The sequence below is a fragment of the Myxocyprinus asiaticus genome, chromosome 43, assembly GCF_019703515.2.
Source record: "Myxocyprinus asiaticus isolate MX2 ecotype Aquarium Trade chromosome 43, UBuf_Myxa_2, whole genome shotgun sequence".
NCBI classification, from domain to species: Eukaryota; Metazoa; Chordata; class Actinopteri; order Cypriniformes; family Catostomidae; genus Myxocyprinus; species Myxocyprinus asiaticus.
Genome location: NC_059386.1, coordinates 12,137,845 through 12,152,669, shown reverse-complemented (window position 1 = coordinate 12,152,669; position 14,825 = coordinate 12,137,845). Strand labels below are relative to the sequence as shown.

Sequence of the window (14,825 nt, the reverse complement as noted above, 5' to 3'; positions counted from 1 at the left end):
CAGAGAGATAGTGAGAGAATATTCAGCTAATGAATAAATGTGTTGTTTTATTGCTGTCAGTTTTCAAAATGATATTCAGTTAGAACTGATCTTTTCACACAATTTAAAGTGCATGAGACAACAATTCAAAGTGTCAATAACATTAAATGGAATGGCACATAGTCCAAACACACATTTAAGACGTACTTGAAAACAAACACTTTAAAAAGAACTGCTTGGTATGTATCTGGATATATAACCTAATAAATTCTGTGTCAGTTTTACTGTCAGCATATTAATTAGCTAAACAACAGACAGCCTTAACAAAAGTTGTAAATCATATTACCTCTCAAATTACGTTAACTCATCCATTACTTTTCCCATCAGTAGTGCTTAAGGGAAAGTTCACCCAAAAATGAAAATTCTCTCTTCATACACCCTCATGCCATCCCAGATGTTGACTTTTTCTTCTGCTGAACACAAACGAAGATTTTTAGAAGAATATTTCAGCTCTGTAGGTTCATACAATGCAAATGAATGGTGACCAAAACTTTGAAGCTCCAAAAAGTACATAAAGTCAGCATAAAAGTAATCCATATGACTCCGGTGGTTAAATCCGTATCTTCAGAAGCAATCCAGCTGGTTTTGGGTGAGTACAAACTCCTTTTTGACTATACATCTTGCCATTGCAGTCTCTAGAAGGCACGATCATGATTTCAAGCTCAATTACACTTCCTAGCACCTGACGCATGTATAGAGCGCTAGATGGCACTATAGGAAGTGTAATTGAACTTCAAATGATCGTGCCTAGAGACTGCTATGGCAAGATGTACAGTGATACAGAAGTTATATTTTGGTCTGTTCTCACCCAAAACCAACTGGATCGCTTCAGAAGTCATTGAGTAAGCCACTGGAGTCTTATGGATTATGTTTATGCTGAATTTATCTCCTTTTTGGAGGTTCAAAGTTTTGGTCAACATTCACTTGCATTGTATGAACCAACAGAGCTGAAATATTCTTCTAAAAATCTTCATTTGCGTTCAGCAGAAGAAAGAAAGTCATACACATCTGGGATGGCACGAGGGTGAGTAAATGATGAGAGAATTTTCATTTTTGGGTGAACTAACCACATAAAAGCTTTTAAGCTAGCGTTTACATGCTCACACATATATTAAACTAAACAATTAGTTCCCTTTTTTGCTCATGGTAAGACAAGGCTGGCAATCAATAACTGTCAAATCAACAGAGTAATTCAGTAACATAATGGAAAGGTGCAAGGCTCTTCAATAATTTCTTTCAAGCACTCATGATTCCTAAAAATTCACCCCATTTGGAGTAATATAAGGTCAATGAAAAAGACATCCTTCTGTACTGACCTCATATGACATGTAAACTTGGTTCAAATTGCGACATGTCATTTTGTTCTTTCTTACAGATGTGCAAATATATGCTGAGGTCACACTTTCAGTCTTGAGATGAAATGAGACACATCATGTGAACTAATAAATCTCAATCCATGCATATAAAGGAAACCAAAAAACTAGGCAAAAACGTCACAGAGTGTAGACACAAAAATATAAAATTAAAACTGTGATGAGTGAGTCTGATAAACTGGTACTGTGTGATTTAGTGTTTCTTATATAAATCCCTTTAGATCCATGAAGCGGACATGATGTTGTCTGTAGTGCTGAGATCTACCTCAGCTGGAAGTCTGGATAGAATATTCCACGTAGCACACCTTCAATTACCATGTTGGAAAATGTATCTGCAAACAATTTAAGGAAAAAAAATATTTTGAGTGAATTCCTTACATGATATGCTGATTAATTAATCACATATTAATATTTGGTAAGAAAGATCCCCAATAAAGAATTCAATATCCACTCACTGAGCACTTTATTAGGAACACCTGTACACCTACTTATCTAATCAGCCAATTGTGTTGCAGCAGTGCAATGCATAAAATAATTCAGATACGGGTCAGGAGCTACAGTTAATGTTCACATCAGGGTATGTGAGCAGAGTGGTGATAATTCCACCTGAGAGGAGAGCGCCTTTTTGAAGATTCCGCTCCGCTCTCTCAGGCCACTTAGTGCCGCTCTCTCAACCCAGAATGCGCTTCGTGATATGCTGATTTGGGAATCTGCGAAATAAGCAATATGCCTGAGGTTATGGAGCTCAAACATTGTTTTAGTGAAGTTGCAAACCTTATAACCTAAATAAATGCAAAGTATAAATCAAAATTAAGAACGAGGAAATCGAAAGGGAGTGTGGAGAGACCGTGAGAATTAGCAAATATTCCTTTTGGAATGCGTCACATTGCCAGAGAACACTAGGATGTGCTACGTGAACATGGTAGTGCATCCAAAGGTGAGCTAGTAGGCTACACTACTATTCGATAATAAATTAATAGATAAGTAATGTATCTTGTTGTTTTGCCATCATGTCAGTGCAGCTGCCAGCTAGATGCAGGCCCGGTTCTGTGGGGTTGCGAACGTTTGAGCACCCTCAATTGAGTTTAATAATACTGTATATTGGCAAAGCATTTTTCCTTGAATCCCGGTGAACACACACAAAAAAACCCTGCATCAAAACCAATAAACATGTATGATCTTGCAGATCAGTGTGTCCTAATTTGCAGGCACAGCATTCTGCTTTCATGCCACAATTGTACAACTGAGCATTTGATTAGTAAAGATTTCTGCTCTCGCATAGAGAATTTCATAGCGGAATTATCTCACTTAATCGACCGCCTGTTGCTTTCGATTTCTGTTTCGGGATAAAGTGCACATAACTGCTGGTCTGTTTCCCAAAGCCAAATCCACATCTTTACGATAAGTGAAACATAAACAAATGACTCTAGATTAGTGGTTGCGGATAACATCTTACGACATAGCTTGCTGCATTCATGTGCAGAGAAAAAATCCATTAATGATTGTACATTAGAAGGAAAAAAACTTCTCTTAAATGAAGGCAGAGTAATTTGTGAATTAAATCATTTGTATTTGATTTGGGATCATTAAACATGATTTCATCTAATATATATTGGACAAAATCTCATTTTATGCAGGACAAATATTTTTTATTTGTTAAATCCATTGTTAAACCTCGCTGTACATATAAAAAGTGCATGCACAAGAAATGATCGTTTGACGCATATAAAGTCCAGATTGACTTTATGCTGCTTTAAAAATATCAAGGAAAAACAAAGGGGGCACATGGTATTTACTTATAGAATAATTATTATATAAATAACCACAGTCCTTTAGACTGCATTTGATTCGTACATATAAAATTGTAGGGAATATTAATAAAGCAACAACACTGAAAAAGAGAAAAAACATTCACTGCTCTTTTCTGGATAACTTAATACACCCTTTAAATCTGAACACAAAATTAGGATGAGAAATTGCTCATTTTAATTTACAGACCCAAAGTCTGATAGCATTAAATCAGAAACCTATTAATGTATCAAATCTACAGTATAATCATTCCGTGGAGACAACTGAAAAACAATTATGAATTTCACTTTTACCTGCAATATTTTTCCTGGTACCAGTCCATGTTTTCATTATTGCCATAAACGACTCGAACAAACTTTAAAGTTGAAAAGATTGTGGTTTTCTGGGTTGGTTGAATCACTTGAGTCCAGTTTAAACTGAAAAGCGCAAATTAGCGCATATGCGAGTTTCCGTGCCAACGCACATATGTTTTATCACTTGTAGAGGCATGTTTGATGACTTGTTTAAAGTAAATAAAGGTAATTAGAACTGAAAACAAATGTTATGGCATTATTTGAAGATGTTCAGTGACATATGTGCTAACAAAGAAATATCTGACTGATTATAAATAAGGAAGGTCTGGTAGACCCGATTATCTAACAGCCGTTGTAAACCAATCCAAAATAAACAGCAAGATTTTATATACAATACAATCAATACAATCACATTACTGATCATTTGATAATTTAATAAATGTTGGCCTATAGTCTATATTTCACCCAGAGGGGCACCTCAGCCCATGTGGGCAAAGGGGCAGTTGCTTGGGCCACTGTAGCGACCCCCTGTGTATGTGCTTGGAACCAAGTATACTACAGAGAAATTTAATGTCGGAGTGTGATTTGAGCGATCACTTTTTTACCGGTAAGTGTAAGTGCTACTTGAGGGGAGCGTCTGCTTGGGCCGTGAGCAGTTGAGTAGAGCGCACACGCATGGAGCGGGTTATTGAGCGGAGTGTCACACTGCCAAAAACAATCTTTAACTGTCCAGTTTTGGTGAGCCAAGCTTTCTGTTCTTGGCTGACAGAAGTGGAACAAAAAACCACGTGGACTTCTGCTGTTGTAGCCCATTCGCCTCAAGGTTCGACATATTGTGCATTCTGAGATGCTATTCTGCTCACTACAATTGTACAGAGTGGTTATCTGAGTTACCGTAGCCTTTCTGTCAGCTCGAACCATTTTGGCCATTCTCCTTTGACCTCTCTCATCAACAAGGTGTTTCCATCCGCAGAACTGCCACTCACTGGATGTTTTTTGTTTTTGGCACCATTCTGAGTAAACTCTAGAGACTGTTGTGAGTGAAAATCCCAGAAGATCAGCAGTTACAGAAACACTCAAAGCAGCCCGTCTGGCACCAACAATCATGCCACAGTCGAAATCAATGAGATAAAAAAATGTCCCCATTCTGATGGTTGATGTGAACATTAACTGAAGCGCCTGACCTGTATCTGCATGATTTTATGCTTGCACTGCTGCCACAAGATTGGATGATTAGATAATCGCATGAATAAGTAGGTGTACAGGTGTTCCTAATAAAGTGGTCGGTGAGTGTATAATAAACAGAATAATTATAAATTGAATTTATATAATGATTCAAATGCATAACATTATTGTGAATTGATTAGACAATACAAAAAGTGACTTAAAAAAAAGTCCCCTTTGAGTGTCCCGCAGCTAAAATACAGGACAATAGGCATTCCGTACAGGATTTTGTCATTTCGGCCGAAATATGGGACAGTTGACAACCCTACCTTCAAGGGATGTTTTGGTTCAATACAAGTAAAGCTCTGTCAACAGCATCTGTGGCGTGCTCTCGATTACATCAGAAAGCATTTTTGACTTGTCCCTCAGTTTGTAAAAACAAACAAAAATCATATATACAGTAAGCCACTTACAACGAGAGTCTATGGGGCATGCGTACTGGAGGTTTTTTAAAGCACTTATGGATGTTAAAATGTGTGTTGTTTGAGCTGTAAAGTTGTCTAAATGATCCTTTTAGAAGCAAGACTACTATTCTGAGCTGATTAACATCTTGTGCATTACCAGCTTAATTCCTGTGAGTGGATTTATCATTATGTCATGACAGGAGTTGAAATATACAATATGACTTGGCAGAAATGTGGTTCACACACATTACTGTAAACTTGATTTAAATCATTTTCGGTGATCATCTGCTAGAGGTAGACCGCTACAGTTGAAGTCAGAAGTTTACATACACCTTAGCCAAATACTTTTAAACTCAGTTTTTCACAATTCCTGACATTTAATCGTAGAAAACATTCCCTGTCTTAGGTCTGTTAGGATCAAAACTTTATTTTAAGAATGTGAAACATCAGGATAATAGTAGAGAGAATGATTTATTTCAGCTTTTATTTCTTTCATCACATTCCCAGTGGGTCAGAAGTTTACATACAATTTGTTAGTATTTGGTAGCATTGCCTTTAAATTGTTTAACTTGGGTCAATTGTTTTGGGTAGCCTTCCACAAGCTTCTCACATGCTTTTTCAGTTCTGCCCACAAATGTTCTATCTGATTAAGGTCAGGGCGTTGTGATGGTCACTCCAATTCCTTGATTTTGTTGTCCTTAAGCCATTTTGCCACAACTTTGGAGGTATGCTTGGGGTCATTGTCCATTTGGAAGACCCATTTGCGGCCAAGCTTTAAATTCATGGCTGATGTCTTGAGATGTTGCTTCAATATATCCACATAATTTTCCTTCCTCATGATGCCATCTATTTTGTGAAGTGCACCAGTCCCTCCTGCAGCAAAGCACCCCCACAACATGATGCTGCCACCCCCATGCTTCACGGTTGGGATGGAGTTTTTCGGCTTGCAAGCCTAACCCTTTTTCCTCAAAACATAACGATGGTCATTATGTACAAAATGTTAAATTTTTGTTTCATCAGACCAGAGGAAATTTCTCCAAAAAGTAAGATCTTTGTCTGGCTTTTTTATGGCAATTTTGGAGCAGTGGTTTCTTCCTTGCTGAGCAGACTTTCAGGTTATGTTGATATAGGACTCGTTTTACTGTGGATATAGATACTTGTCTACCTGTTTCCTCCAGCATCTTCACAAGGTCATTTGCTGTTGTTCTGGGATTGGTTTGCACTTTTATCACCAAACTACGTTCATCTCTAGGAGACAGAATGCATTTCCTTCCCAAGCGGTATGATGGCTGTGTGGTCCCATGGTGTTTATACTAGCGTATTATTGTTTGTACAGATGAACGTGGTACCTTAAGGCATTTGGAAATTGCTCCCAAGGACTTGTGTAGGTCCACAATGTTTTTTCTGAGGTCTTGGCTGATTTCTTTTGATTTCCCATGATGTCAAGCAAAGAGGCACTGAGTTTGAAGGTAGGCCTTAAAATGCATCCACAGATACACCTCCAACTGACGCCAATTAGCCATCAGAAGCTAATTGCCTAAAGGCATGACATAATTCCAGAAAATTTTCCAAGCTGCTTAAAGTCACAGTTAACTTAGTGAATGTAAACCCACTGGAATTGTGATATAGTCAATTAAAAGTGAAACAATCTATCTGTAAACAATTGTTGGAAAACTTACTTGTGTCATGCACAAAGTAGATGTCCTAAACGACTTGCCAAAACTATAGTTTGTAAAAGTTTATAAAGTTTGTAACTATAATATTAAATCTGTGGAGTGGTTAAAAAATTATTTTTAATGACTTCAACCTAAGTGTATGTAAACTTCTGACTTCAACTGTATATCGGATTTACCAATTAATTGTGCCGATAGTTGCTGTTTGGAACTAACGGTTATATGCAAAAATCTATGCCGATAGTTGCCAGTAGTTTTTATTATTATTATTCCTCCGTGTTCTCTGTGGCCGGTGTTGGAGGATTCTACAATTACGACTTGGTCCTACAGTATAAAAGTGGCCTCTAGAGGTGAAATTAAAATAATCATTGACACCTCATAGGGATTTGTTGTATCTAAATCTTTCATTATTGACAATATTCATCCATATTTCTATCCTCGCGTCAATGCATATTTTATTTTGATTAGATAAATTAAGTGTTCTAAATTGAAGCGAGGGCATGCAAAGAAAAATGTGACTATACAGTAACGTGCCCAGCAGCACATACTCCTTTCTTGTGAATAATTATTTAAAAAACACTCATCTGGTGATTGTATAAAATCCATAATCTGGTGAATATAGCCTACAAAAGCTAAATTTGGTTAATAAAATATAGAGCATTGTAACGGATCCAAGTCTCTGGCATTTCAAAATAAGAGTCCCGAAATAAGTATGTATTCCGGGCTTGTTTACAGTTAAAAGTCAGGCATTATACAGCAAATCTTCATTTATTCTGGTTATTACAGGGATTCTGAACCTAAAACGTTCACTTCAAATAATGGAGGACAGGGATTACGCCATAGAGTTTTACCATTTGTGGTGGGTAGCAGATATGGATCCCTCTGGAAGAGCAGTGCTGGCTGGTGTGTCAGTTTACTGCAATGTTTGGAGAGGAAAGGTCAGAGAACAGAATGACTCAAACTAGTTCTCTCTTTTTGATGAAAGCTTCAAAACAAAAACGCTGACTATTAAATGTATCACATGGGTGGAGGTGTCATTTCCCAGGGCCAGCGAAATTACTTCTCTAATGCAGTTTTGCAAAAGAGCTCTTAGCAGCTCAATATGCTACTCTCAATAGATTGTATATTACACATTTATACAGAAAACTGTCAATGATCTAAATTTTAAAACCAGTTTAAAACAATGTTCTGTGCTTCCTTCAGGTTAATATTTTAATAACATAACCCACATACCTTGATTCCTCTGATTCAGTTTCAAATGATCTAAACATGAAAAACACCACAACTTTAACACAATGTATATGCAATGCATAGATTTTTTTAAGTTGACTAGATTGAAAAGCCTTTGTTTGTACAGAAGTCTGCTTTCTAAGGCTCCTTCGTGAAGACAAAATTGCACACTATAAAAACTTACCCGCAACTCTCAGTTTTTGGCAGTGATGGGAAATGCCGGATATTGAGGAAATCCAAGAATATCTTTGGAAGAACCTCATTTTCCATGATTATAGTCTATACCTCACAAAAAAATCAAATGGTTATTTCAGAGTTTTGGAAAGGGGCTGTTTTCTACACTGCGTGCACAATTATTAGGCAAGTGAGTATTCTGATCTTATCAGTATTTCCATGCACATTTTCCAACTCCAAACCATATAAACTTGAATGCTTATTGGATTCAATCATTTTCAGGTGGTATGTATTTGTGTAATGAGGGAGGGCGTGGCGAAAGTGACTAACACCTTTTATCAAGGTGTGCATAATTATTAGGCAGCTTCATTACCTCAGGTCAAATGGGCCAAAAAAAGAGATTTAACTGACACTGAAAATGGCTTTCAGACGGATGCAACACTCTTGAAATAGTTAAACTATTGAGGCATGACCACCGGACAATCAAATGTTTTGTTGCGAATAGTCAATTGGGGTGCAAAAAAACGCATGGAGAAGAAAAGGCGCAAATGAACTGCAGAAGATGTGAGAAGAATTAAATGTGAAGCTACCAGGAACACTTTATGCTCCAGTGCCACCATATTCCAGAACTGCAACCTACCTGGAGTGTCCGGAAATACAAGGTGTCAAGTGCTCAGAGACATGGCCAAGGTCAAGAAGGCTGAAACACGACCACCACTGAATAAGATTCACAAGTTGAAGCGTCAAGATTGGGCAAAGAAATCTCTGAAAACAGATTTATTTTTTAAAGTATTATGGACAGATGAAATGTGAGCTTGATGGACCAGATGGATGGCCCATGGCTCGATCACTAATGGACACAGGGCACCACTTCGAGTCAAATGCCAGCAAGGTGGAGGAGGGGTACTGGTATGGGCTGCTATCATTAAGGATGAGGTAGTTGGATCATTTCGAGTTGAAGAAGGACTGAAACTCAACTCCCAAACCTACTGCCAGTTTCTGGAAAGTACTTTCTTCAACCAGTGGTACTGGAAGTAGTCCTCAACATTCAAGAAGGCTGTGATCTTTATGCAGGACAATGCTCCATCACATGCATCCAAGTACTCCACTGCTTGGCTAGCCAGCAAGGGCCTCAAAGATGCCCAAATAATGACTTGGGCCCCCTTCCTCACCTGACTTAAATCCTATTGAGAACTTGTGGGCCCTTCTCAAATGTGAGATTTACAGTGAGGGAAGACAATACATCTCTTTGAACAGCATTTGGGAGGCTGTGGTTGCTGTGGTTGCTGCTTCAGCGAAAGTTGATCATGAACAGATCAGGAAACTGACAGACTCCATGGATGGAAGGCTCATGGCAGTTATTGAAAAGAAGGGTGGCTATATTGGTCACTGAATATTTTTGAAAGGCCAAAAATGTTATTTGTCATTTTGTGTTACTTATTTGTTGCACTTACTCTGTTTATTCTTCATTTTTAATTAAGTTGGGAGAATTTTTTTTTGTAATTTAGCTGCCTAATAATTGTGCACACATATATATTCCCCTGAGAAAGACAAAACTCACTTTTCCTTTAAACATTCAGGTTTGAGGTTCAATAACATTTTGGATTGACTGAGAGCATTGTGTTTGTTCAACAATAAAATGAATCCCGAGGAATACAATTTGCCTAACAATTGTGCACGCACTGTATTGTGTAATTTCAACTGTTCAGCATATAGGTGGGTAAAATGATCAATACCTGAAGATAGAGTTCTAGTCCTTGTCTTCTCTGCTCAAGAACCTTAGGCACCCAGTTCCTCACATGTTTTGAAGGGATTTCAAGAGGTTTAATAATCTTTTTTAGCTGTAAAAAAAACAAACATGTTTTAACATGTTACTGGCCAGAAGGTGTCTCAAGAGGTGGTCTGTCTGTTTGGAGTGTTAAAGGAATAGTTCACCCAAAAATGAAAATTCTTTCATCGTTTACAGTGGAATTTCTTTATTTTGCCAAAATTGTGAAATTGCGAAAACTTCCACTGCATTTTATGACGTTTAACAACAGAAAAACATTCTCTCGTCAATGTGCATAGACTGTAAACCCTAATGTTGTCATTACTGGAAAAATCAAGTTGTCGGCTTATAACTCTATTATTTAACTAAAAATCCATAGACTTAAGATTTTAAGTATTAATAACTCAAACTATTGAGTACAAAATTTTGGCTATGGGGAATACCCATAATGCCTTGCGCTTTAATTATGTTTCCATAGTCAAAGAAAACTTATGGGGGCATTTAAATAGTTATTAAAAGTGCAAAGGTGTAATATTCGCCTTTTTATTTGCCAATGTGTGAACTTGTAACGCAACTTAAAAAATGAGTCCTTCCTGGACTTCCTAGGTCGCCTATTAAAGCCTGTAGACTGATTTTCATATGAAGGGAGCGGGTCGCTTTTGCTGGGAAAATCCAAAGTATGTGACCTTTATGCGTGCTCCCGAGAGCCTTGCCTCAGTGCTTCTCTTCCACTATTCAACAGCGACATCAAACTGCAACACTAGGTAACGTTATCTTAGAGATGGAATCCAGCAAACAGCCGGCTCCCAGCACAACACCGACTCCTACACAAACTCAGAGTAAGCCAAAAAAAATAAAATAAAAAAAAACATTTATCTACTGAATCCCGTCTGGCTAAGCGGGAACGTGATCGTGGTCGAGCGGAAACTAGAGTGAACATCGGCAGGGCATTTGATTCCTGGAGGGACCTTTGTTCGGTTTTGGGGATCAAAACCGACCCTGAATTGGCGTTCTTCTTATTGGACAGGTAAGCTTACATAACTGCAAAGCATGTGAAATATAGTGCCATAAGGATTGATCTGAGTAATTTTACCTAAACTACAATAACACATGAAATGAATGCTAGACAATGTTCAAGATGATGCAAAAATACCCATTCATTAGTGTAACAACTTGGTTATACAGAAAATATATACAATCTATTATTATAAAACAATAGCGCATCGATATATCAAAATGACAGGTGTGATGAAATCACATCAATACTGAATTGTGTCAACATATTTATAATGTACAGTCTATTTTATAAACAGCTACTGTCATCATCCACCAAATTTAGCTAACAGCTATTGATAAAGCTGGCTAGCTAGCTAATGCCGACATAGGTTATCGTATAAATGCAGTCAATGTATCATGCAAAGAAAAGTGATTACTTCAAACTACAGTCTTGCATAGTCAGACCTATATCCACACTTTGTTTTAGCCGTGTTCCAGCACTGGAGAGTCAAATATAATATGCATTCTCAAAGTTTGTAGTAAAACAATCATAACTGTGTAATTTTAATTATGCTACCTCATCTGTCAGCATGATGTCAGTGAATCATGCTGTCTCTTTGTACGTTACGTCATTGTTTTGGCCGATGCGCGCGTCCCTATGGAGTGTGAGCACGAGCAACAGGTAGCTGGCTGCAGTTCACTTAACGGCCACAGGTGTCATTAATAACAAGGGTTTCTGAATCTTACATACTGCACCTTTATGAGTTCATAGAGGTTTTAGCTCTTTTGTAGTATTACTTATGTTTGTTTTTTTTGTGCAAATAGTTGTTTCTTTTGATGCCACCATTCGAGTGATCTTTGTCCCCTTTGGTCAAGTTGGACCCTGTTAACATGATTTCAGTTCTCCTTGTGCATGTGCAACTGAAGTACAGGCAGAGGCGCAAAAACCATATATGCAATATCTGCAATGCATAGGGGCGCCATATTAAAGTCCCTGTGAAGTGGCTTGAAAAGCACAGCTTACTTTACACTTGACGTTTTTCCTACTGAAACATGAAGTTGGGACGGGACTTGTTGAACAGCTTGTGCCATTTTTTTAAATAGCCAATAAGCGCAGTCATACAGACACACACACACACACTGTCCACCGTGCTACTGTTAGAGCGTGAAAATTTACAGAAGCTGATCTCAACCTAGTTCAGCCGCTTTTCCACTGACTTCAGATCTGAACAGTGAACAACCTGACTCCGTTACAAACAAAAACAGTGCATTGCGGACTTCACTAATGATGAGGCAGGAGCTGTTGGGCGAGTCATGATGATGAATCAGAAACAAGCGAATAAAACACTACAACATATCAATGACTTCAGGGGGCTGAAAGCTGATAACGGTCAGTCACAACTCATTCTACAATGATTATTATTGGAAAATCTGTTTGGAAAGACCTCACAACATGGATTGTGCTCACTTTGCTCCCTTTTTAAAAATCTTATATATGGATTTATGCCTTTGCAGTTTGCACTTTTTGATGTTATTAAATACTGCTTCTAAGCTGTCAGACATCATGGTTTTTCCATTTAAGTGATAATCGCCTCTGACTTTGACTTTCGACTATTAACTTTACATCTTAGTGATAGTTCACCTAAAAATGAAAATTCTCTCATCATTTACTCACCCTCATGCCATCCCCGATGTGTATGGTTTTCTTCCTTCTGCTGAACACAAAATTTTTTAGAAGAATATTTCAGCTCTGTAGGTCCATACAGTGCAAGTGAATGGGTACCAAAATTTTGAAGCACTAAAAAGCACAAAGGCAGCTTAAAAGTAATCCATAAAACTCCAGTGGTTAAATCCATAACTTCATAAGCGATGTGTTAGGTGTGGTTGAGAAACAGAACAATATTCGAGTCATTTTTTACTACAAATTCTCCACCCTTCCCAGTATGTGGCGATATGCAGGAAGAATGCTTATCGCCAAAAACAAAATTAATTACTTTTATGCTGCCTTTATATGCTTTTGGAGCTTCAAAGTTCTGGTCACCATTCCTTGCATTGAAAGGACCTACAGAGCTAAGATTTTCTTCTAAAAATCTTTGTATGTTTTCAGCAGAAGAATGAAAGTCATACACATCTGGGATGGCATGAGGGTGAGTAAATGAGGAGAGAATTTTCATTTTTGGGTGAACTATTCCTTTAATTCTACAGCTAGTATTCTAAATCTGTGGTCCAAGTTTTTATTATCTGTCAGGTATTTTATTTCAGTGTGATAAAGGAGGCTTAAAGCAAGCTCACCATTTTATGTAGCGCATGAAATTCACTGTATCGTTTCTCAACAGTATGCTGTCTACCACACATCAGCACCTCGATCTTGAAAACCTGGTGGAAAAAATGTGTTTACATTTAAAGGTTCTGGTGTAAACAAAAATATAATATTGATATACAGTACATAGTGTGCTGAAAAAGATACAGACTATGTCAGTAACAATGAACTGACAACAGCTCAAATATCAATATAAGTTCACCATAAATACAAGCTGTCTAAAAACCTAATGTGCCGCCTACCTAGACAATGTCTTGTTTCTTCAACTTTGGCCAATTTCATGTCCCAGGGGTTGATTTTTATCAGAACTAACTTTTTAGTTTTTTCTTCTTTTTATTATATAAAGGTCACATTAAAACTGAATTGGAAACTTTTAACCAGGCATTTATTATTTATTTTTGGTACTTTTAGTATAGTAAATCTATACTAAAAGAGGCCTTTTAGTATAGATTTTATTGTTTTAGCCTGGTCCCAAACACAGACTTTCAATATTAAACTATGAAAATCCATTCTAAAAATATTCATTATTACATGTTTAAAACTATCATAAAGAGTCAAATAAATATAAGATATTTTAATATAAATTGTGTGAATATGATTAAAGAAATTCCCCCAAAATTACGACTGTCCCACAGTTGTGCTATCATTTCCACCACACCAACAAACAATCTGTATGACAAAAACTTGTGAATATTTTTATTGGGCGTCTTTGCCAAATTATGTAAAAAGTTTATAGAATGTGCTGAAGACAAAGAAGTTTATTAAATAAATAAATCTTAATTTAATTTTCACCACGGAATTATATTAACACGATACATTATTTAAGATGTGGTGGAAATGTTCATGACTTTTAGAAAAAAATGACATAAATGTCCTGTGATACATGTACATATATACACTGTTGGACATTGTTAGTAGACAAATTAAACCCACTAGTGTGTGTGGAAAATGTAAACAGCTAAAGGAGCCCATAGATGAAGAAACCCCCTTGAATACCTAAACATGCTAAGTAGGCATTTCACTAGGTTTTGAGACTCGTCTTAAATCGACAATGATCGATATGGATACAGCAAGTCAAGTTCAATGTTTGTAGTCTTGAGCTTTATTAAAAGCGTGTTTACGACCTTTAAAACTGATCATTGTAACTCACCGTGTAGCCTTTCTCCACTTTACTGCCCTCCGATCGAAAAGACGGGATTGACACTTCTATAGGATGCATGATCTGTCACGACCAAGTCAAATAACTGTAAATAATGTTGAGGATGCCCTTTAATGATGTTACTGATTGTCAAGCTGACTGGGCGTCTGACATGAGAAAAATATTCAGTTCGCTTGTTCTCCATAGCCAGCAGGAGGTTCGTTTGTCTGAAAATGTAATGCTTCCACCTATCGGTGGTTGCAGCATAATGCATAATTTAGGAAATCTGTCCCTTCAAATAACTGACACGACCATTCTTATTCAACTGCTGGTGTTTTGTAAGCCTGTATGCACGCGTTGCTAATAAACACAAAAGGTCGTTTT

At 37.3% G+C, this 14,825-nt stretch overlaps 1 protein-coding gene across 1 annotated transcript; it reads right to left on the bottom strand.

Annotated features, from left to right (window-relative positions):
* Positions 1 to 27: 27 nt before the first annotated feature.
* On the bottom strand, positions 28 to 14,653 carry LOC127433258 (sorting nexin-24-like). Its single transcript, XM_051684971.1, has 7 exons — positions 14,454 to 14,653; positions 13,276 to 13,359; positions 9,956 to 10,060; positions 8,230 to 8,324; positions 8,049 to 8,078; positions 7,667 to 7,731; positions 28 to 1,744 (listed from the first exon to the last, which is right to left on the bottom strand). The coding sequence occupies exons 1-7, from the start codon at positions 14,520 to 14,522 to the stop codon at positions 1,674 to 1,676; spliced, it is 519 nt and encodes a 172-aa protein (XP_051540931.1). The 5' UTR covers positions 14,523 to 14,653; the 3' UTR covers positions 28 to 1,673.
* Between the last annotated feature and the right edge of the window lie 172 nt (positions 14,654 to 14,825).

Bases quoted from the DNA above. Each gene is read 5' to 3' on its own strand.
- LOC127433258 (XM_051684971.1), bottom strand. From the start codon at position 14,522: ATGCATCCTATAGAAGTGTCAATCCCGTCTTTTCGATCGGAGGGCAGT. The intron at 8,079-8,229 runs GTAAGTTTTTAT...TTTCATGTTTAG, and splicing joins CCAAAAACTGAGAGTTGCGG to ATCATTTGAAACTGAATCAG. The intron at 1,745-7,666 runs GTAAAACTCTAT...AATTGTTTGCAG, and splicing joins TCTGCTACCCACCACAAATG to ATACATTTTCCAACATGGTA.